We start from the raw sequence: 22,104 nt of genomic DNA on the forward strand, positions 1-22,104 counted from the left end.
GGGGAAATCTGAAACAATACTTAAAGGAAAACTTATAATCTTAATGCAGCTATCAGGAAAAAAAGGTTAAGAAATAAACAAGTACTCTTAAGAAAAAAAGAAAAAAGCGTCTTGCTGTGTCACCCAGGCACTGCAGCCCCAACTGGGTTCAAGTGGTCCTCCCACCTCAGTCTCCCAAGTAGCTGGGACTATAGGCACATACCACCATGCCCAGCTAATTCTTTCCATTTTTTGTAGAGACATGGTCTCACTATGTTGCCCAGGTTGGTCTCAAACTCAGTGAGCTCAAGCTATCCTCCCACCTCAGCCTCCCAAAGTGCTGGTAATGCAGGCATGAACCACAGAACCTGGCTTAACAAGTACTCATATGAAGAATCCAGAAGAAGGAATAATAAACCAAAGAAAAATTGAAAACAGATGATGCTAAGAGTAGACATTTGTTATGCAGATCACTGAAACACCAAGATAACAAGCGTGTTCTTAAGGAGACTCATGAAGTAGATAATTGAATGAAGTGACTGACCAAGGAAAAAAAGCACAAATAAAAAATGTAACCCAAAAGGGAGTTGTAACTATAGGAAAAGGAGATTTTTTTTTTTTAATTCCGAAAGAATATTATGGCAACTTTATGCCATGAGATTGGAAAGCATAGATGAAACATCATGTTTTTTTTTTTTTTGACGGAGTCTTGCTCTATCACCCCTGGAGAGCAGTGGCGCGATCTCGGCTCACTGCAAACTCCACCTCCCGGGTTTACGCCATTCTTCTGCCTCAGCCTCCTGAGTAGCTGGGACTACAGGCGCCTGCCACCATGCCTGGCTAATTTTTTGTATTTTTAGTAGAGATGGAGTTTCACTGTGTTAGCCAGGATGGTCTTGATCTCCTGACGTCATGATTGGCCCACCTCAACCTCCCAAAGTGCTGTGATTACAGGCTTGAGCCACCGCGCCTGGCCAAAACATGCATTTTTATAGGAAGACATTAAGTTGATTAAATTAGCTCAAGAAGAAATTTTGAAAACCTGGACATTTCATAACTATAAAAGAAATTTAACCGATAGTCAAAATTTTCTTCCTATCTTTCTGCCTCCTGCTTGGGGCCCAGTCAGTTGTAAGGCGAGTTTCACCAAGCCTTTCAAGAAGAAATAATAACTATTTGACTTAAACAATTTCAGAGAAGGGAAGAAATCATTTCATGAGGCTAGTATAACCTTGACACCAAAGCCATGCAAGGACAATTTAAGATAAAATACAGATCAGAACGCAAGCTCCATGGGGCAGGGTCTTTGTTTTATCCACTGACCATCCTAAGCACCTGAATATCGCCCAAAACGGCAGGCATGCTAACGTCTGCCCAGTGAAAGTAGATTCATTCAAATCTCATGGCATAAAGCTGCCATAATATTCTTCTGTAATTAAAAAAATCTCTTTTTCCTATGTTATGACCCCCCTTTTGTGTTATAATTTTTATTTGTGCTTTTTTTTCCCCTTGGTCTTGCTACATAATTATCTACTTCATGTGTCTCCTTAAAAACATGCTTTTTACAGTCTTGTTATTTCGGTGTTTTTTTAATCAGCATCACAAATGTCTGCAAATCTAAAATCTATATAAAAATCAAATCAGCTGAATATATTTAAAAAGAACCTCATAGCTAAACTGTGTTCGTTCTAGTAATACAAGAAATACAAGTAATACAAGAAATTGTCAGTATAATTCCTAATCTCTACAAGTTAAAAGAGAACGTGTGTCATAGATGCAGAAACTTGAAACATTGATAAAAGTCAACTTTCATTCACGATAAAAAAAAGTCATACTAAGAATTGACAGGAGTTTTAAAAAATCTGCTAAAGAGTGTCTACAAAAAACCTACAACCAGAATGGGTGATAGCTAATGGGTATGAGTTTCTTTTTTTGAGGGGATGAAAATGTTCTAAAATGGACTGTGATAATGGTGACACATATTTGTGAATATACTAAAAACTATTGAATTACACACCTTAAATGGGTGAATTATATCCCAATAAAGCTGTTATTTAAAAGAGACCATAGCAAGGATCGTAGATAATAGTAAAAGATTAGAAGTATTGTTAAAAGAAAAATAAGGATGCCTAGTATTCAAGCAGTCGAAGCTAATGTAGTAAGAAAAAAGAAGTAAAATGACCAGAAAGGAATAGAAAAATACTATTATTTGCAAATGATGTGATTATTTGCTATAGAAAATCCCAGATAATATATTAAATATAATAAGAAAGTTCATCAGTGTTGCTGAACACAGAATAAATGTACAAAAATATAGCTTTTCTATATAATAACATTATTCAATTAGAAAATTCGATTTAAAAGAAAAGTCTCATTCACAGTAGTAACAAAACTTCCAGGTACCTAGAAATAAATCTAACTAAAATTATGCGAGACTTTTGTTGCAGTAATTAGGAAATGTCATTCAAGGCCCTAAGGAGCTGAATGCTTGCACAGATATGTTTATAAGTGGGAAGTCTTAAAATGATGAAGGTGTCAGTTCTCCCCAAATTAATTTATGAATCGATGCAATCCTGATCCAAATTCCAATGGTACTGCTCTTGGAATTCAGCATATTGATTATATGGAAGAGTAAAAGTCCAAGAAAAGACAATTCAGGAAGAAGAAATTTGTCCTACCATATATCATGACTTTTTATAAAGCTACGGTAATGAAAATAGTGTGGTATGCAAAAAAATGAAATATCAAAAAAACAGACCAGAGAACCCGGAAACATTCCAAACATATATAGAAAGTTGGTTATATGAGAAAGATGTCATTGGAAATCAATGGAGGAAGGATGGACTATTCAAACATTTGGGTCTGGGAAAATTGGCTTTCCATATGAAAAAAATTGGACCATCATCTCCATGCATACACAAAACTTCAGTTGGATTAGAATCCTAAATGTAAAATATCAAGCTTGAAAATGATTTAAAGAGTAAGAGGCCAGACACAGTGGCTCACACCTATAATCCCAGTGCTTTGGGAGGCTGAGGTGGGAGTATCGCTTGAGGATATAAGTTCGAGATCAGCCTGGGCAACATTATGAGAGCCCACCTCCAAAAAAAAAAAAAAAATAGCTGATGGTGCACCCCTGTAGTCCAAGCTACTTGAGAGGCTGAGACAGGAAAATTACTTGAGGCCAGGAATTTGAGGTTACAATGAGCTAGGATTGTGCCACTGCAGCCTGGGCAACAGAGCAAGACCCAGTCTTTAGAAGAAAATAAATAAATATATATATATTATGAAAATACCTTTATGATCTTGGATGGAGAGGAATTTCTTTTCTTTTCTTGTCTTTTTTTTTTGAAATGGAATCTAGCTCTGTTGCCCAGGCTAGAGGGATCTTGATCTACGGTGTGATCTTGGCTCACCGTAACCTCCGCCTGCTAGGTTCAAGCGATTTTCCTGCTTCAGCCTCTCGAGTATCTGGGATTACAGGCACCTGCCACCACGCCCAGCTAATTTTTGTATTTTTAGTAGACGGGGTTTCACTGTGTTGGCCAGGCTGGTCTTGAACTTGTGATCCATCCGCCTTGGCCTCCCAAAGTGCTGGGATTACAAATGTGAGCCTCTGCGCCTGGCCCGAGTTTCTTTTTTTTGATGGAGATGGGGTCTTGTGATTGTGGCACTGCACTCCAGCCTTGACAATAGAGCAAGACCCCATCTCCGAATTTCTTTTTTTAAATGGAGATGGGGTCTTGCTCTATTGCTAAGGCTGGAGTGCAGTGTCATGATCATAGCTCACACAACTGGCTCAAGTGATCCTCCTGCCTCGCCTTCTGAGTAGCTGGGACTACACGTGCGCACTGCCACACCTGGCTCATTAAAAAAAATTTTTTGAAACAGGGTCTCGCTATGTTGCTCAGGCTGGTCTCTATCTCCAAAGTGTTGCGATTACAGGTGTGAGCCATCTCTCCTGGCTGTGTGTGTGTGTAGTGAAAATATCTTTATGACCTTGGATGGAGACGAATTATCTTAAGATGCAAAAAGCAGAAAACATAAAGGAGCAGACTGATAAGACTGATATTTGATTACGTTAAACTTTTTAAATTACAAAAATAAAAGCAAACAGGAGACTAAAGATATTTACAGTAGATAATGCAGATTGAGTATTAGTGTATGCAAGAATACATTAGGAAGTCTCAAAAGTCAGTAAGAAAAAGATGAGTCATCAGAAATAGGAGCCAGGGGAGTTGAAAGGCAGGGCACAGAAGAGATCTAAGGGTCCTTGGACAGGAGAAATGTTCAAAGTCACTGACTTGCCTTTTTTTTTTTTTGTAGAGATGGGGTCCCACTATGTCGCCCAGGCTGGTGTCGAACTCCTGGGGTCAAGTGATTCTCCCACCTTGGCCTCCCAAAGTGCTGGGACTACAGACGTGAGCCACCATGCCTGGCCAATGCTTTTAAGCCCTTTCATCTTTATCAGATTGGGAACTATCAAAGGGTGTGACAGTGCCATGGGTGGTGTGAGGTTGTTGATGAAGAACCATCCTCTGCTGCTGGCAGGAATACAATTTGGGATAACCATTCTGGAAACATCTAGTGAAGTTGGCGAAGGTATGCATAGCCTACATATCTGGCAGCTTCAGCTCTAGAGAAGCTTCACATATGCACAAGGTGACATATATAACATATAAACATATTGGGAAGCCACTAAAAGTACCTGTGAGAAGGAAAATGGGTAATGGAAAACTGTGCGATGGTTTACACAAATAAGTATATTTATATGTATCAACATGGAGAGCTGAGTGCGGTGGCTCACGCCTGTAATTTCAGCACTGTGGGAGGCTGAAGGGGGCTGATTGCTTGAGCGCAGGGGTTCAAGACCAGCCTGGGCAACATGGCAAAATCCCATCTCTACTAAAACATACAAAAAATTAGCTGGGCATGGTGGCACCTGCCTGTGGACCCAGCTACTCAGGAGGCTGAGGTGTGAGGATTGATTGAGCCTGGAAAGCAGAGGTTGCAGTGAGCTGAGATCACACCACTGCACCTCAGCCTGGGAAACAGAACAAGACCCTGTCTCAAAAAAAAAAAAAAAAAAAAAAAGAATGGAGAAACCTCAAAGCTGTATTGTTGAATGAAAACAGCAAGTTGAAGAATGACGTGTAGTCTTGTACCTTCCTGTGCATGTTTAGCACATATGGGGTATTCTGTTTATACATATGTGTATATGTGTGATGTGTAGTGGAACCCTAAAGACTTGGATCCATTCATCCAACAAGGGATTACTATCCACAATATACAAGGAACTCAAACAACTCAACAGCAAAAAAACACAAATAATCACATTTAAAAGTGGGCAAAGGCTCTGAATAGACATTTCTCAAAAGAAGACATACAAATGGCCAACAGATGTATGAAAAAATACTCAGCATCACTAGTCATCAGGCAAAGACAAATCCAAACCACAGTGAGGTAGCGTCTCACCCATTTGGGGTGGCTGTTATCAAAGACAAAAAATAATAAATGCTGCAAGGATATGGAGAGAAGGGAACTCTCTCACACTGTCGATGGGAATGTAAATTAGTCCTGCCACTCTGGGAAACAGTATGGAGGCTCCTCAAGAGGAGCCATAGTACAAAAATCCCGCTGCTGGGTGTTTATCCAAAGGAAAGGAAGTTGGAACATGGAGGTGGTGCCTTCCTCCTCATGCTCATGCCAGCACTATTCACAGTAGCAAAGATACGGGATCAGCCTAAGTGCTTGTCAACAAATGAAAGGATACAGAAAATATGGTGTATATATATGACAGAACACTGTTCAGCCACAGAAAGAATGAAATCCTGTCATTTGCAGCGACGTGGATAGAAGTGGAGGTCGTTAAGTTAAGTGAAATAAGCCAGGCACAGAAAGACAAACTTCACATGTTCCCCTCAGATGTGAGAACAAAACAGCTGATTTGGAGGTAGAGGTTAGAATGATGGCTACCAGAAGGTGGGAAGGCTGTGGGAAGGGGCCTGAAGAGAGGCTGGTTAAGGGGTACAAACAGAGTTAGACAGAAGGAGCGAGTCCTAGTGTTTGATAGAATGGTAGGGTGACTGTAACTAACAACAATATATTGTCTATTTCAAAATAATCAGAAGAAAAGGTTTAAGATGTTCCCAACACAATGCTAAATGTTTGAGGTGATGGATATGCTGAATACCCTATTTGATCATTACACATTGTATGCATGTATCAAAATACCATAAGTACCCTAAAATATGTACAAATATTAGGTATTGGTAAAAAGAAACAAAAAAAAAAAACAAAAAAACACAGCTGGGCATGGTGGCTCACGCCTGTAATCGCAGCACTTTGGGAGGCTGAGGCAGGTGGATCACGAAGTCAGGAGATCCAGACCATCCTGGCTAACACGGTGAAACCCCGTCTCTACTAAAAATACAAAAAATTAGCCGGGTGTGGAGGCGGCGCCTGTAGTCTCACTACTCGGGAGGCTGAGGCAGGAGAATGGCGTAAACCCAGGAGGCGGAGCTTGCAGTGAGCTGAGATCACGCCACTGCACTCCAGCCTGGGCAACAGAGCGAGACTCCGTCTCAAAAAAAAAAAAAAATTTAAAAACACCCACAAATAACAAATAGAAAGTGACAAAAGAAAAAAGACTTGGATCTGTGTCAGATCGCTGGTTGGAGTTGGTCATGGGGAGGGGGATCATTGCACATGGGGCAGAATTTCCATTTTGGGTGGGGGACACACGAGTATTTATTATTTTCTTGTATGTTTCCAAACATAAAAGTAGAAGAGAGACATAAGTTTGCTACTAGGACAAGGGTTGCATTTAGCCAGGCTGTGAGGCTGGACCCACCAAGTGGAGTGGCAGGAACTGAGAGCATAAGGCTCTGCTTCTGCTGGGTGGCCGTGTGCAGCCCAGTCCCCTTTGAACCTCGGCTTTCTTGACGGTGGCACAGTGACGTGGATGGCGCTGCTTCGTCCCTCCATGCCTGAGCTCACTGCTGCCCTCAGCTCTGCCCACCTCCTTCTCCTGTTGGGAGCTCCCTTTTCATTTCTGGCTGAAACCCTAGAGCATGTTAATCTTTTAAGACCGAGTTCTGCAGCCACGTCCTTCTGGAAGCTTTTCTGGAGGACCCTGGCATGCCCAGACCTTCGGAAGCAGCAGCATGTAAAGGCCTGGATGTGCGTGTGTGGACGTGGTGGTGTGTGTGGACATGACGGTGCACATGCACTTGTGTGGGTGAGGGTGCGTGTGTATGGGGAAGGCAGCCACGGGGGCTTGCCCTGTGTTCTCTCCATCCTGGCAGATCCTGACAGGAGAGGACTGGAATGCAGTGATGTATCACGGGATCGAATCGCAAGGCGGTGTCAGCAAAGGCATGTTCTCGTCCTTTTACTTCATTGTCCTGACGCTGTTCGGAAACTGTATCCTTCTGTGGGGCTGGGGCAGAGGGTGGTCAGTGCGTGGCCCTCCTTTTCCCCATGGCCACCACGTGGATCCCTCCAGGAGGACTGGGGGCCATGGACATGAGAGATGCATTCTCAGAGTTGAGTGCAGATGGAGAACATTCTGCAGGTGGCTGGAGCACAGGAGTCTGGAGGCTGCGGGACTCAGCTTGAGGGAGCATGAGCTGCTGCGTGTGGGGGTATCCAGAGGTGGGGGTGGGTGCGGCCTGCAGCAGGCCTTACGGACTCTGAGCAGCAGTCGGGGAGCCTCACACTCCAGGCAGGTGGGTTTGTGTTTTCACTTTGATTTAATTGCGTATTTAGGTTTTGGCACTGGACTTTAAAAAGGAGCCCTTCTGCCTGCTGATACCGTCCCCTTTGCAGAGAAACGTAAGGAAAGGTTTTCTGTGGAGGATGACAGTTGGGCTGTTTCAGGACCTTGAGTCAGAGAGTGGGTCTGTGGGGTCAGGGCAAGTCCAGCAGCTGGTGGTGAGCTCTGCCTCCGCCAAGGGCCATGATAGGGACAGGGCTGGGGCCAAGGAAGATCTGGAGGGAGAACTGCAGCGTTCATGGTACAGACGAGGGTGAGGGCTATGACTAGCAGTGTGAGTGTGGGTCCCCCTGTAGCTGAGGTGGGAAGTTAAGGCCTAGGAGAAGTGTCTTTGGTTCTCAAACTCACCTGAGCATCACAGTCCCCTGAGGGATGGTAAGCCTGGATTCCAGCCCTAGCCTATGGTGTCAGAGGCAGTGGGACTGGGCTGGGGCCTGAGAATGTGCATTCTCACAGGCTGCCGGGGGAGCCTGTGTTGCTGGTCTGGGGACCCCACTTTGAGAACTGTTGTGGCGGAACACCTTGCAGGACCCTGAGGAGCTGGAGACAATGTCTCACGGTTGACCTCCCGGCTCTGCTTCTCCCTCGACCTTCTCACACACGACGGCCACTCACCCCGTCTCTCTGTCCTCGTCTCTGCCTCACTGGTGCTGGTGCCGTCAATGCCCTTGCACACTTCACCTTCTTTCCTGTCTCTGCCTCCCTGTCTCCTCATTCCTTGCTCCACCTCTGCTAGGCTGGCCCAGCAGGGGCTCACTCTCTCAGCCTTGTTTGTCACGGGGTGGTCCTTAGGCTGCAGCTCAGGTCCTGGTCCGCAGAGTGGGGGATCCAGCTTCCCTGGGAAGCTGAGTGTGAGCCTAGGAGGGGCTCCAGGGAGCCTGAGGGGGCAGTGTCTGCTTTGGAGATGGGTGGCCCTGGGGCTGGTACCGGAGGCACCAAAGAAAGGCAGCCACAATTGTCAGAGAGGGACGGAGGCCTCAGACAGGACAGCCGGCGTCCAGAAGGAGGTGCCTCTGTCTTGAGACAGAGCAGTGGCCAGTGGTTCACCATAGCTGAGTCTGACCCTGACACTCAGGCCAGGCATGCTGGCCACAAGCGTCCCCCTCCCATCCACTCAGCGTCACTCCTGCTGGATCCCAAGGGGCATGGCCCTTGGTCCTGCTTTCTGGGCATGAAAGCCTCTGAGGGTGTCGGTGGCTGTGGCTAGTGCCTGGAGGTGTCAGCCTGGCCTCAGTGTCCTGCCCTGTGGGATCTGCTGGAGCTCTGTGTGGACTTGCCTGTGAGGCTCTGGCCTGGGATATGCGCTCCCTTGACCCCCAGGGAGGGGGTACCTGTCCAGCCAGGGAGGGACCTGACCTGCCTGGGTCGCTGCTGTTGGCCTCGTACAGAGTCAACTGCTCCTCGACCTGGCACAGGCCAGCACCACAGGGAGAGTGGCTGCAGCCTAGGCAGGGTGAGTCGCAGGCCTGTGGTGAAACCGGCTCGATCACGTGGAGTGCAAGGTTCTAACGGGGGCAACTTCCTCTCCCCACAGATGCTGTGGCACATTTGGCAGTGTCTGAGTCACTTTTGGTTGTCAGCACTGACGGGGAGGGGCTGATGGCCTCAAGTGGACGGAGACCAGGGGTGCTGCCTGCCATCCCATAGAGGATTGCTCAGCCCCAAATGCCAGCAGGGCCTGGGCTGAGAAACCTGGAGTGATAAAATGGCCAGGAGGGTCCCCCTAATGGCCAGGGTCTGGAGGGACAGATCCGAGTCACAGCCAGGGTCCTGACTGTGTCAGGGGTGGTTCTGGGAAACTGCGCAGGGGCAGGGAGGTGAGCGTTCAGGAAAAGGCAGCTTCCAGTGACAGGTGAAGAGTTCCTTTTGCAAAGAAAAACACCGTGACCGGACAAGGACCTGGTCCCGCGAGCTTTGAGGAGGAGGCCGCCCACCCCAGGTGGTGCCTGTGCCGGGACCTGTGGCAGGTGCTTCCCTCTGGGCCTTGGTTGCTTCATTTCTACGCGGTGGGGCAGCACCTCACACTGGGCTCCTCGGGGGTCAGTTGAGGCAAGGTGCAGTCCCAGGATCCAGATCATGCCATCTGCCGTCTCCATGGCCTGATATGAGTGCTGTGATCTAGAGGGGGATGCTGCAAGGGAGAGGCCCCAGGACACCATGCGGGAAAAGGAAATGGGAAAGGAGGGGAAGGTAGCACTAGGTGGCGTCTGTGGGCCTTGGACCTGGGACCCGGCATGTGCTGGCCACGGGTGGGTTTGCCTGCTCGTAGTTTGTCTGTGGTGGTCTCTGCTCACAGGACCCAGAAGGCAGTGGAGCCCCACCTGGAGCCTGTGGAGTAGAAGCTGTTTGTGGGGAGGCTTCTTGTGCTGGTCGGAGCTTGGGGAGTTGGGAGCACAGCAGGCTGACCGTGGGCCCTCGTTAGGAGGCAGAGGCAAATGGCTCCAGCCCAGCCTCTGAGCTTTGCACCTGCACAGTCAGCCCAAAAGAGCTGGGTTGGGGGAAGAGGCTCAGGTGGGCATTAGGGGAGGCTGGGTGATGGGAGGCTGAACAAAGGAGGGATTGGCAGAGAGGCTGGAGGTGAGAAGGGAACAGGGAGCTGGAGGGCCTAGTGGCTGGGCTGGAGTGTGTCTGGGGATGGGGCCTGGGGGAGCTGGTAGGTGCCAAGGGAAGGAGGCTGGAGGCTGGTTGGGATCTGGGGAGATGGGGGAAGCTGCAGTGTGACTGTGGGGCCGTGTGGGGCAGAGGTTCCCTTCCTCAGCTGGACCCAACCAGACACTCTGCTGAATGTCTTCCTGGCCATCGCTGTGGACAACCTGGCCAACGCCCAGGAGCTGACCAAGGTAGGTGGGGACAGGGAGGGGCTGGTGTCAGCCCATGCCACTTGAATGTGGCTGCAGCCAGGAGGAGTCTGGGTCCTGGGTTAGGGCCTCATGTGTCCCCTGTCCAGGAGCGTTACCTCGGGTCCTGGCGGGCAGAGGCTGGTCTGTCACTCAGGGGCTGGAGGCTGCAGCTGAGGATGCAGGGAGAGCCAGAGCCCAGAAGGCAGATGGACAGGCAGGTTCTCAGAGAAGCCAGCACCAGGAAGAACGGCCTGAACGGCAGGGTGTGCTGGGAGCAGGAGGGGTCTGAGCGGGAGGAGCAGCTGGTGGCCTGTCCCAGCACAGCTGTGCCACAGTGGGACAGCTGCTGCTTCAGGCAGTGCCCAGTGGGTGCCATTTTAATATTCCTCTCATCCCTGAACCTGGTGGGGGATGCGATTGTACATGTCTCCCTCTGTGATATCCTTCCGGATGACATGCCCCCGCCTGGTCATGCTCTCCCCAGCCCTGGACGCTGGTAATGTGGCCACCTGCCATCTGAGTCGCAGGCTTGTGTGTTGACTCGAGCCCTAGCTCCTGGCAGAGGTGGTGCTGCCTCTGGTTTGGCATGAACCACGCTGCAAACGTCCCACGTGCATGCTCTGTGCATCAGCATGTACCCGTGTGGACACCGTTCTGTGTGCGTGTCACCGTGTGCCCTCTTCTGCCTGTGCACCATCCCTGGACAGGTGTCTGCATGCACCTGTGCACGTCTAGGGGTCTGACGCAGCTCCATCATCCGGTCCAGTGTCTCTCCATCTTGCCTTGTTCTGGGGCTGAGAGAGGCAGGTTCAGGATTTCTATCCCTGGGCAGCAGAGATGCAGGTGTGCCACAGAGCTTCTCTAAGAGTGAGTGCTGTGCAGGTGTCCCTGCTCCCCCCAACCCAGCTCTCCGGGAGGGGGACATGGTCCGTGCAGTGTGCCAGCTGCAGCCTGAGCCTCCCTTTGCTCCTGCTCAGCCTTCTTACTCCCATGCCTCCAGACCTGGGCCATGGCTATACCTGGGGGCCTGGATTCCTCCCTGGTGCTCTGGTTTCTGGCTTCTGCCTGTTCCTGTCTTCAGCATGTGCTGCTTGGGTTGGGGGAGCCCAAGTACCCACAGAGCTCTCCTTGGTTCTGTGGTTGCCTTGGAGGGCCCTAGCTGTCCTGGGTGGGCTGCACTGGAGCGCTGGGGCCCCATTGTCTCTTTAAGTTCTGTCGTGAGGGAGGACGCAGAGAACCGTGTCCTTGGGGCCCTGTGTCCACATACATGTACCCTCATTGGTGGCCCCCTTTTGCGTAACTGGCCTAATTCAGGAATTTCTTCTCTGAGAACTGGGGCCACTGGGGGCCTGTCTGTGTTTGGCTGTGGGCGGTTTTCTGGGCTGACCAAGAGCCCCAAAGGTTGTGACTCAACCATCCCCTTCCCTTATACTCCCACAAAAGTATTACAGCGCTATGTACTTTTTGAAGTGAGGATAAGCTTGAATTTGTTTTAGACCTTCCAGGGGACTTCAGAACACTCCCTGGAGTGACTGGCGAAGTCCCTGCCCCAGAGGATGGGAAGCTGGATGGAGCCGGATCCTCCAGGAGGGACCTGGGTGTGGGTGTTTCCTGCTGGGTCTGGCTTTGCCTTCTCTCTGGGCTTGAGGTTTGAAGGTCTCTTCTCTGTGGAGGGAAATTTGCAGGCAGCTAACAAGGGACTTAGTTTTTGCCAGTGTTGTGCCCCAAAAGAAGATTCAAGGGCATTTTAGGGAATATTGGGAATGCGGGCTCCCGGGGGAGCCAGGTGGGTCTGGCCTTCAGGACTGTGAGGAAACAGTGGTGGCTGCAGTCCAGATGGACGACATGGAAGTCGTAGCTTCCCTTCTGGGGCCTGTGGTCTCAGCCTAGAACCATTGATCCGGAATCCAGGTGCTGAGCATGTTGGTCTTGTTTAGTGACTTGGGGTCAGGGCCAGAGGGGGCAGAGGAAACTGCACCTGCCTGCACGTGCGCATGTGCCCAGCCCTGAGGGCAGGAGCCGTGTGAAGCTCAGGGCCAGGCACCGCAGGCGGTCACCGAGGAGTGGGGGAGACAGGGAGAGCTTCTCACAGCCACAGCGGGGGACGCGGGGACAGACGTGGTCTGCTGGCTCCAGGTAGAAAAACTCAAAGGTGGTGCGTGGCCCACTGGACACCCTCCTGGTGGCAGTGCTTGTGGGCAGTGCTGGGTCAGGACTCAGCCATGGGTGCAGAGCCTCTTGCCCTTGCTCTTGGCTATGTTCAAGTGTGACTGATGCTCCTGGGGGGACAGGTGGGACAAAAGGAGGGATAGATTTGCCTTTCAGTGGGCAAGTTCAAGGTGCCGTGGTACAGACAGGCTGAAGGCCAGGCGTGGTAGCTCACACCTGTACTCCCAGCACTTTGGGACTGCTTGAGCCTAGAAGTTCAAGAAAAATTGAATTAAGAAAAAATTAGCCAGTGTCCACAGCTGCCAGCTTCCCCTGCAGGCGGCTCCTATCCCTGCCTGAGTCCCCGGCAGGCTGCAGCCTCTTCTAGTTGCTGCTGCCCCAAAGGCCAGCACTTTCTGCTAGGCTTAGAGACAGGCCCTCCGCAAGCACATCTTCCTGGTGCCCTCCAGGCAGGATCAGGGCTGGTATGGGTGTGCACACATGCTTGGAGTCCCAGCTGCGTGGACACACATGCTTGGAGTCCCAGCTGCCTGGAAGGCTGAGGTGAGAGGATCACTTAAGCCTGGGAGGTCGAGGCTGCAGTGAGCTGAGATTGCACCACTACCCTCCAGCTTGGGTGACAGAGCGAGACCCTGTCTCTGAAAAAAACAAATAACAAAAAGCAAAACAAGCAAATGAAAATATCCAGTCAGTGGCTGGGTACCTGGGCTAGAGCTCAGAGTAAGGTCAGGATAGCACAGAGGTGAGGCTGTAGCCTCCAGGGAGATGGCAGAAGCAAGAGGGCACTGAGGAAGGAACCCCAGCAACCATTACCTTTGAGTCACAGACACAGAAGGGGAGGCCCTGGAGAGCACCCGAGAGAGCTCCTGTGGAGTGGCTCGTGGGGGGCCACATTCACTCGGGTGGGCTGCCTGTCTCCACTGGACAGAGAGCAGCACTGTGTATTTTTTGAGGCCCCTGAAGGAAGAGTGGCTGTAACACTGTGAGGAGAACTGGACATTTCTCTTTGCTCAAACAGGATGAAGAGGAGATGGAAGAAGCAGCCAATCAGAAGCTTGCTCTGCAAAAGGCCAAAGAAGTGGCCGAAGTCAGCCCCATGTCTGCCGCGAACATCTCCATCGCTGCGTAAGGCTCCTGGGACCGGACCGTGGGGTGGCAGTGGGGCTGCTGCAGGTCCCGTGGCTGGGCCCTCCCCAGGGCACCCCTTCCAGAGGCTTCCTCAGAGGGCGCCTGGCCTTGGCTGGTGAGGACACAGCCCCTCCTCGGAACTGAGATGAGAGCCTGGGGGCTCCAGGGCTTTTTCTCAGTGTGAACAGGGCCAGGGTCTGGCTAGGCACAGCCCTCACATTGTGGCTGGGATTGTCTGCCATGATATTCACTCCCTCGATGGCCTCAGGGTGGCTCCAGGCCCTCCCCGGGCAACTGTGAATCAGTTAGGGGAGGGAGTCAGTAAGTTGATTTTATGCACAGCTTTTCAGAAATGTATTTTATGAGCCAAGAGATTCTAGGTGATACCTGAGCAGCCTGAGAGACTCACTGCAGTTTCCAAAAACGTCTCTCAGGTGTTTGGTACTGGGACCGAGGTTGGAGGAAGTTATTCTGGCGAAAACGGCTTATTCCACAGAAGCACATTTGGAGGCGTTAGGGGCTTTAGAGTTTGGGCAAAGCGTCCAGCCCAGGGCCAAAGGCTGCAGTGAGCCGAGCTGTGGGAGGTCAGCCCCTGGGAAGGGAGGCAGGAGTCTGACCCACGGCCTGGTCACGGGGTGGGCCACAAGAGTGCAGAGATGCCCCTGCTGGGAGCTTGTTCTCTGGGCCCAGCTGAATTGAGGTCTGGAGCCGCTAGCTCCGTCCGGCTGCATATGCCCGCCCCCAACACCTCCCATTCCCCATGCTGATGGGTGGGCCCCGCCCTTCAGCTGGCCACCCGCCCTGCCGCGAACACGGAGCACAGGGCCGGGCACAGCCACAGGTCCATCTGTAGTGACGTGTGTCTGCACTACTGTGTAAGCATGTTGGCATGTGGATGAGTGTGCTAGGTGTGTGCGCACTTGAGAGTTGCACAGTGACGGTGTGTGAGTGCATGTGCTGAGTGTGTGCACACCCACACCAGCCCTGATCCTGCCTGGAGGGCACCAGGAAGATGTGCTTGCGGAGGGCCTGTCTCTAAGCCTAGCAGAAAGTGCTGGTCTCTGGGGCAGCAGCAGCTAGGAGAGGCTGCAGCCCGCCGGGGACTCAGGCAGGGATGGGAGCCGCCTGCAGGGGAAGCTGGCAGCTGTGGACACGGTGGCCATCACGCAGAAGACTGCTGGGGGCTCAGTCCTCAGTTGTTTAATTTCGATCTTTCATTGTCTTGGCCAATTCGGTTATTTGGTCCGTTAGTTATTTAGTCCATTTAGTTTGGTTACGTGGTCCAGGGGTCGCTGCCAGGGCTCTGTGAGCTCTGCAGGTGTGTGGTCTGCCGTAGAGGGGGCGAGTGGTGTGTTCAGCTCCTGGCCTCGTGCAGGCCTTGGGTTGTTCTCTTTAGGACTTGCCTTCTCTGCTGTTCCTAGAGGCGAGTGCTTGTCCCTTGACCCCTGCTGCCTGCAGGGCCTGCCTCCTCTTGGGGGTATGGGAGGGTGTCCACTCCCATCTGGGCTGAGACCTTGCCGAAGAGGCTGCCAGGGCCCCGGCAGTCACGGAGCCTGAAAAGGAGGCTGGATACTTCCTTATCTGCTGCCCCGTCCTGGTTTGGAGACACTGCTATGCAGGACCAAGGCAGTAGACTGGCATCCTTGGGCACAGGGTACCTCGACACCACCTGTTGGCCTGAGCACCACGCTGATTCCTACGTGAGGACAGAGCTTCTTTTCTGCCGGGGGACCCCTAGCTGTTCTTCCTCAAGGTGGGTCTGGAGCCAGGTGTCAGCTCCGGCGCCAGCATCCTCAACTCAAGCAGGCTGCAGCCCTCACACGTGGCAAGGGGCGGCCGGCCCGAGCCAGCCTGAGGCATCCAAGTGTCAGCCCCCATGGTCCCTGCCTGAGGTGCAGCTGTGGGCCCTCATCCTCTGTGGCATGTCCTCAGCCCACCGGTTGGACATGACAGCCAGTCTGATTTCCACCACAAGAGATCCTGCAGGAATCAACCTTCAGGGGTTTCCTTCAAGGAGGGCCCTGCACCTGGCGAGGCCTGGCCCTGCTGCTGCTGTTGCGTGCCCGTGTTGTGCTGAGGCCTCCGAGGGCTGAAAGCTGTCTTGTCATCTGTCCTCGTCTGCTTCCTGTTGTCCTGGTGGGACGAGCAGTGCCACCTCCTGTCCTGCTCTCATTTCCAGCACCTTGAGCTGCTGGGCTGGGCGAGAGCAGTGCCCTTGAGTACCCTTCACCCTGCTCCTGCCCCCCACAGCTGTGCTGCGTGACCTGTGGAGCAGGGCCAATGCCGGGCTTGGTGCCCTGGGTGCTGGGAGGACTTGGGGTGTCCTTGGTGTTTAAGAGGCTCTCAGTGATGCTCTGTTTGGCTTGACACAGACGGGGCCAGAACCTACCTCCGAAGGGTGCCCTAGTGTGTTGCATGCAGTGCTGTGCGTATCCTGGGCCTCAGGTGACAGCTGCTTGGAGGGACATGTCCTCCTGGTTCTTTGCTGGGTCAACCTCATCCTCACGTGGATTTCTGAACACTGGCAGCCTGCAGAATCACACTCACACACACACTCACACGTGGATTTCTGAACACTGGCAGCCTGCAGAATCAGACTCACTCACACACACACTCACACGTGGATTTCTGAACACTGGCAGCCTGCAGAATCACACTCACACACACACACACTCACAAATACATACAGGCAGGCACACACAGACACACAGGCACACAGACTCACATGTACACTTATACACAGGTACACACAGACACACAGTCACATAGGCACAGAGACAGAATCGTACACACAGACTCACACAGACACACAGGTTCACCCTCACAACACTCACAATCTCACACATTCAGTTATAATCATCCCATACTCTCACGTACACGCACAATCTCACACATTCACGGACATAGTCTCACACACTCATCACTCACAGTGTCACACTCACACACCCACTCACACACACATGCCTGTTTGCACCCAGAGCCTGTGGGCAAGTAAGCTGCTTTGACTGCCCACAAAGGCACAGAGACCTTGGTTATGAGAAGGAGGGGCTGGAGCCCACCTGGCCCTCGCCTGGCCCTCCCCTGGGAAGCCAATTGGAGGGAAATGGCTGTAAAGGAAACTTTGGTTTCCTTCTGTTGGTTTTAGAAAAGCCTTTGAAAAGTCACTTGGAAATGGCTGGAACTGCACCCAAAAGGAAGGTGGGTTGGGGTATAGCTTGATTTGCCCTGGAGGTGTCCTGGTGGCCTGGAAGCGCCTGGGTTGCAGCCTGGGGAGCACTGGGGCTGGAACCAGAGTGGGGCCCAGGTGCTCGCCCGGAAGGCAGGTGGGTTTGGCAGCAGGGCCCAGGCGGCATCTCCGGGAAGGGCATGTCTGGAAAGGGCACCCTTGCCTCCTTTGTTAGCCTATGCTGCCCCATCTCCAGGGCCAGGAGACAGTGCGGTCAGCCTCCCACCTCAGGGTGCTGGGGGCTGTTTGGAACTGCAGGAAAATCGGTGTTGGGTCTTCCCAGCCGCACTGCCTGTCCTGGGCAGTGTGTGCTGAGTGATGGATGGGCCCCCGAGCTAATGGCTTCTGTCTTCCAGCAATTACAGGGTTTGCTGTCTCACTTTTCTGCAGTCTCACTTTTCTGCATGTGTGGAATTGGTTCTCAACTTCTCTTTCACCCTGAGGTCTCGGCTGGTGCCCGTCTGACAGACGCGTCCGCGGCCTCCTGTCCAGATGCACACGGCAGCCTGCGCCTACACTGGCGTGGCTCTCAGTGTCACTGGTTCTCTCAGAACTCTCTCTGATTTTCTCACCTCTGTCTGTTCTGTTTTTTGCATGTGCAGTTTTGTAAAGCAAGCTCGAGGTACTGTATCTCGCAGCTCATCTGTCTCCAGCGTGAACTCACCGTGAGTCGCTCTGCTATGATATTCCATCCATGGCTTCATGATAACTACATGCAGACACCTTCCTTCCACTCCTAACTCTGCTTTCTCACCACAAGCCATTTGCTTTATGGGGCAGCTCCAGGCTTCCGTGGCCTGGGCGGGGAATGGTGGGCTTGCTCCCTGACGTCCCCGAGTCCTGCCACGGGGTCAGACCCTCTGTGCTCAGCCCCTCCTCCTTTCCCTCCTGGTCTCTGTCTTTTTGTCTGCTGACTGTTGTGTCCGCTCCCTCCGGTGTCTCGAGTGTGTCTGCTTCTCCTGAGTGGACTGGGCGCCACGGGCTCAGGTCTCTTTGTGGTTCCCATGAGGCCAGGGCCCTGTGAGCAGGCACAGCAGAGAGTGCTCTTTAGGGGCTCACCGGGGACGTTTATGGGTCCTCCCAGGCCCCTTACTCGGGAGGGACTGTGTCTGTGATTCTCAGGAAGTCCTCGTTTTAGCAAGAGCAGAGAGCTGTTGTCCACTTGTGAAGCTTACAGTAGACCACCCAGGGCCTGACGCAGAGACGTGGAAACCCCAGGTGGCCCTCCAGGGAGTGACTGGCTGGCCTCCCCTCGGGCAGCTTCTTATGGAGAAGTGCTCACGGTTGGCTTCCTGACCACTTCAGGGACCCCTCACCTGCAGGGCCTGGCCTTGCCCTCCAGGGGAAGACTCTGCAGGCCAGGCCCTGCAGGTGAGGGGTCCCTGAAGTGGTCAGGTGCAGTTAGGCCACCTGGCACCTGATGGAAGTGGCCAGGTGTCCTGTCTGTGTCCTGATGGCGGTGAAGCCCCTGCTGCCCCTGACCCCCTTGCCCGGTGCTTCCTTGCTGGCAGCCAGCATGGAGCTGGGCTCAGTCTTTCCCCGAGCACTGTTTGCTGCTGGCTGTCAGAAGCACTGATGTCTCCTGGGGCAAGAAAGCATGCTGGATCCTGAATCCATCCACAGGGTGGAATAAGGTGTAAGATGCAGATGGCGGCTGGGCACGGTGACTCACACCTGTAATCCTAGCACTTTGGGAGGCCGAGGTGGGCAGATTCCCTGAGCTCAGGAGTTCGAGACCAGCCTGGGCAACACGGTGAAACCCCGTCGCTACTAAAATACAAAAAATTAGCCAGGAGTGGTTGCGAGTGCCTGTAGTCCCAGCTACTTGGGAGGCTGAGGCAGGAGAATTGCTTGAATCCGGGAGGCAGAGGTTGCAATGAGCCGAGGTTGCACCACCGCACTCCAGCCTGGGTGACAGAACAAGACTCTGTCTCCAAAAAAAAAAAAAAAAAAAAAATGCAGATGGCAGGTATCCATGGTGGCATACTAGGGCTGCTTCATTTTGTCAGCAGTTGCGGGTTATCTGCGAGAGACCTCAAAGCAGGACCACAGAGCGCCTCGACGTCACTTCTGAGTCCTGCGGTTCCCCACACCTGGCTGAGTGTGGCTGAGCTGTCCTCCACAGTGCCTGCCTCTGCTCTGCCACAGCGCCTGGCTGAGTGTGGCTGAACCCTCCTCCCGGGAACAGCTGGGTCGTGCCTCCCAGCTGAGGCCAGGACACAGGGGTGCCAGTCGTCCATCTGACCTCCTTAAAGAGCCCTTTTAAACCAGGACTTTGCCTGGATTAGTCACCAGCCACACTTCACTCTAAGTTGGTGTGGATACGTGCCAGATAGAGCAAGGACAGAGACGGTGGCCGGGGGAGGTGCAGGCTGACTCAAGACACCAAGCAGACGGCCCCGGCACACAGATCCAGAGACCTAGGGGATACCTCCAGAGAGGAACCTGGTGGTGCTACTGGCCGAGTGAGGGCAGATGCAGAGGCTCTGATGATATTAGGGCCGAGAACAGCAGATAGGCCCAGAAAGAACAGGCCAGGTGGAGCCAGTGGGGCTGTAGTGGGGTGGGCAGGTGCCTCTAGTGTAGGCTGCTCAGCCTCTCACTCTTCCCCGGGTAGTCACAGGGGAGTCTGCCAGCCTGACAGCGCCCTCAGTCCAGCAGACAGCCTGGCCTCTCCCTGCTCCAGGCGTTTCCTGGGCGAGAAGGAGCCGCACCTGAATGCAAGGGTGAGGGCAGAGCTATGTGGTCTGGGGCCCACCCCACCTTCACACAGACCCTGTGCCTCTGCATGTTCCCCCATGGTCCTCACTGCGATTCTGGTCCCCAAGATTCACGGCTTCATCAGAGCAGGCCACCCTGCCGACCAAGTGGCTCAGAGCCTAGGCCCCTTTTGGGCACTGGAGTGGACTGGGAGACTGGAGGCAGTGAACAGCCTCCGCCCTCACAGGGCTCCTGTGCCTGGTGCACGCCCCCGGGCTGCCTTCTGTTTTACACCACTCAGCACTGTTGACAGTAGAGCCCTTTTGTCTTGGTCCCCGCTGGGGTTGGTGGGTCGTCTGTGGGTCAGTTGTAGGGCACCCCTGGGAGCCAGGGGCAGCACAGTTTCAATGCATCAGGGAAACAGGTCAGGGCCAGGGGCTTCAACTGAGGCTGGGGGTCTGCAGACGGCCCCTACAGGTAGCCCTACCTGCCCCCACCCCACCCAAGCTCCCAGGCGAGACACAGACACCACACTTCCGCTTTCATTGGTGCAAGGTGCTGCCCCTGGACATTGCTCCCACTGCAGCTTGGACTTCTACAAAGGGGCAGGATTTACTGTCTACCTGCTTGGGGTGGGCCAGCTGCAGGGTTGTGCCTCAGGGTTGAGGCCTCAGGCCTCAGATGAGGTTTCTCCTTGGCGATGGGGGAGCTCAGTATTGGGATAATAAGACCCTTTGTAATGTGCCCTTCCCTCCCATGGTGGCCTTGGCCAGCCGCCCACCCACCTGCTTGGCCTGTCTGGTGCATTCCCAGTGTCCTGTACCCCTCGGCCTTCTTGAGGTCTGTCTTTGCAGGTCAGAGTGGTGCTCAGCGGCTCAGGGCCCTGGAGCTGGTGGCCACCGGCCTGGACCTCTGCAGGCCGTGGTTGTAGCCTGTGCTGTTAGTGCAGTTGGGGTCTGGCCAAGGACTCATGTCTTCTTTACAAATGTTTTTCCTTTTTGCCCTTGCCTGTGTCTGATCCTGACTCACTGTGGGACCCTGAGCAAGTAACATCCTCTCTTTAGTCTCAGTATCTTCATCTGTGAAATGGGGACAAGAGTAGCACCTGATTCTTGAGGTGGTTGTAAGGACTGTTTGAAGTGGGCACTGTGCCCAGAGCACCACGTGGCGGTTGCAGGAGACAGATGCCATGGCCCTCATTGTTCATCCAGCAGCCTGGGAGGCTCCAGGGTGGGCCTCAGGCCTCAGATGAGGTTTCTCCTTGGCGATGGGGGAGCTCAGTATTGGGATAATAAGACCTTATCCAAAGGTGGTCCTACTCAGCAGAAGGCCCAGAATGCAAATGGCTTCCCATGCACTCTGGGCTATGGAACCCCATGTGTGATGTGTGAATAGAGGAGGTGCTTGGGCCCATGACATTGGAGTAGGGGTCAAGGCATTTGGTAGCCCATGCAGTGAGGACGGAGCCTAGACCACTGGCCATCCCTGGTGCTGGAGGGCTCCGGGGACCATGTTCTGGCTCTGCTCCCAGTGGAGGGAGGGGCTCTCCGTCGTCAAGAGAGAGGAGGGCATTGGTGGCCACGGGAGGGGGCATTTCCAGCCTCAGACCTGACTTCTGGCCTCCTGGTCACTGAGCCAGGAGGCAGCTGCGGGGCTGTGGCTGACCACCTCGGGGACTGGCAGAGGCTCTGCATTTGCTTCTGAGAGGGCCAGGTGCTCCCTTGGCTGCTGTCTGCTCTGCCCCAGCACCTGCCTCCTGGGTTCCCTGGCAAACAGCCTTTTCACCTGGCTGGTGGCCTGCCTCCTGGAGGTAGCGATGGGGAAGTGCCTCTGTAGAAGGGGCCGCGTGTCCCACCCTTCCTGTAGCAGCTGTACTGGTGCTAGAGCAGGGGCCAGCTCCCAGGGAGTCTGCAGGGCCTCCCTGGCTCCTGTCTCTCCATAGGTCATGCCCCTTTGTAATGTGCCCTTCCCTCCCGCGGTGGCCTTGGCCAGCCGCCCACCCACCTGCTTGGCCTGTCTGGTGCATTCCCCCTGTCCTGTACCCCTCGGCCTTCTTGAGCCCCCAGGGGGTCCTCTTGACAGGCTGGTGCTGTCACCTTGCGGGTCCTGTGGGACACCGTGGGGGGCGGGGCTGAATTCTGTTCCCTTGGGCGTTCCCCGGCTGATCCGCGTCCCCCGAGGGGTGTGGGGGCTCCCGCGGCCACGCCTCCCACCTCCCTGCGCCATTGCTCCATTGCTGTGTGTCCATTGTGGCCCCCCTGGAGAGCGGCGGGCGGGCGGAGGCG

The 22,104-nt window shown here is 53.2% G+C and overlaps 1 protein-coding gene across 1 annotated transcript in view; it reads left to right on the forward strand.

Annotated features, from left to right (window-relative positions):
- CACNA1B (calcium channel, voltage-dependent, N type, alpha 1B subunit) overlaps positions 1 to 22,104 on the forward strand; it is a 296,162-nt gene that overhangs the window by 160,998 nt on the left and 113,060 nt on the right. The window contains exons 14-20 of the mRNA XM_011985186.1: positions 7,287 to 7,404; positions 10,529 to 10,596; positions 13,784 to 13,890; positions 17,722 to 17,784; positions 18,442 to 18,490; positions 18,631 to 18,755; positions 19,737 to 19,845. Of these exons, the coding sequence (XP_011840576.1) occupies positions 7,287 to 7,404; positions 10,529 to 10,596; positions 13,784 to 13,890; positions 17,722 to 17,784; positions 18,442 to 18,490; positions 18,631 to 18,755; positions 19,737 to 19,845 (639 nt within the window). The remainder of the gene's footprint in view (positions 1 to 7,286; positions 7,405 to 10,528; positions 10,597 to 13,783; positions 13,891 to 17,721; positions 17,785 to 18,441; positions 18,491 to 18,630; positions 18,756 to 19,736; positions 19,846 to 22,104) is intronic.

This window comes from Mandrillus leucophaeus, unplaced genomic scaffold, assembly GCF_000951045.1.
Source record: "Mandrillus leucophaeus isolate KB7577 unplaced genomic scaffold, Mleu.le_1.0 Scaffold28, whole genome shotgun sequence".
Taxonomy (NCBI): Eukaryota; Metazoa; Chordata; class Mammalia; order Primates; family Cercopithecidae; genus Mandrillus; species Mandrillus leucophaeus.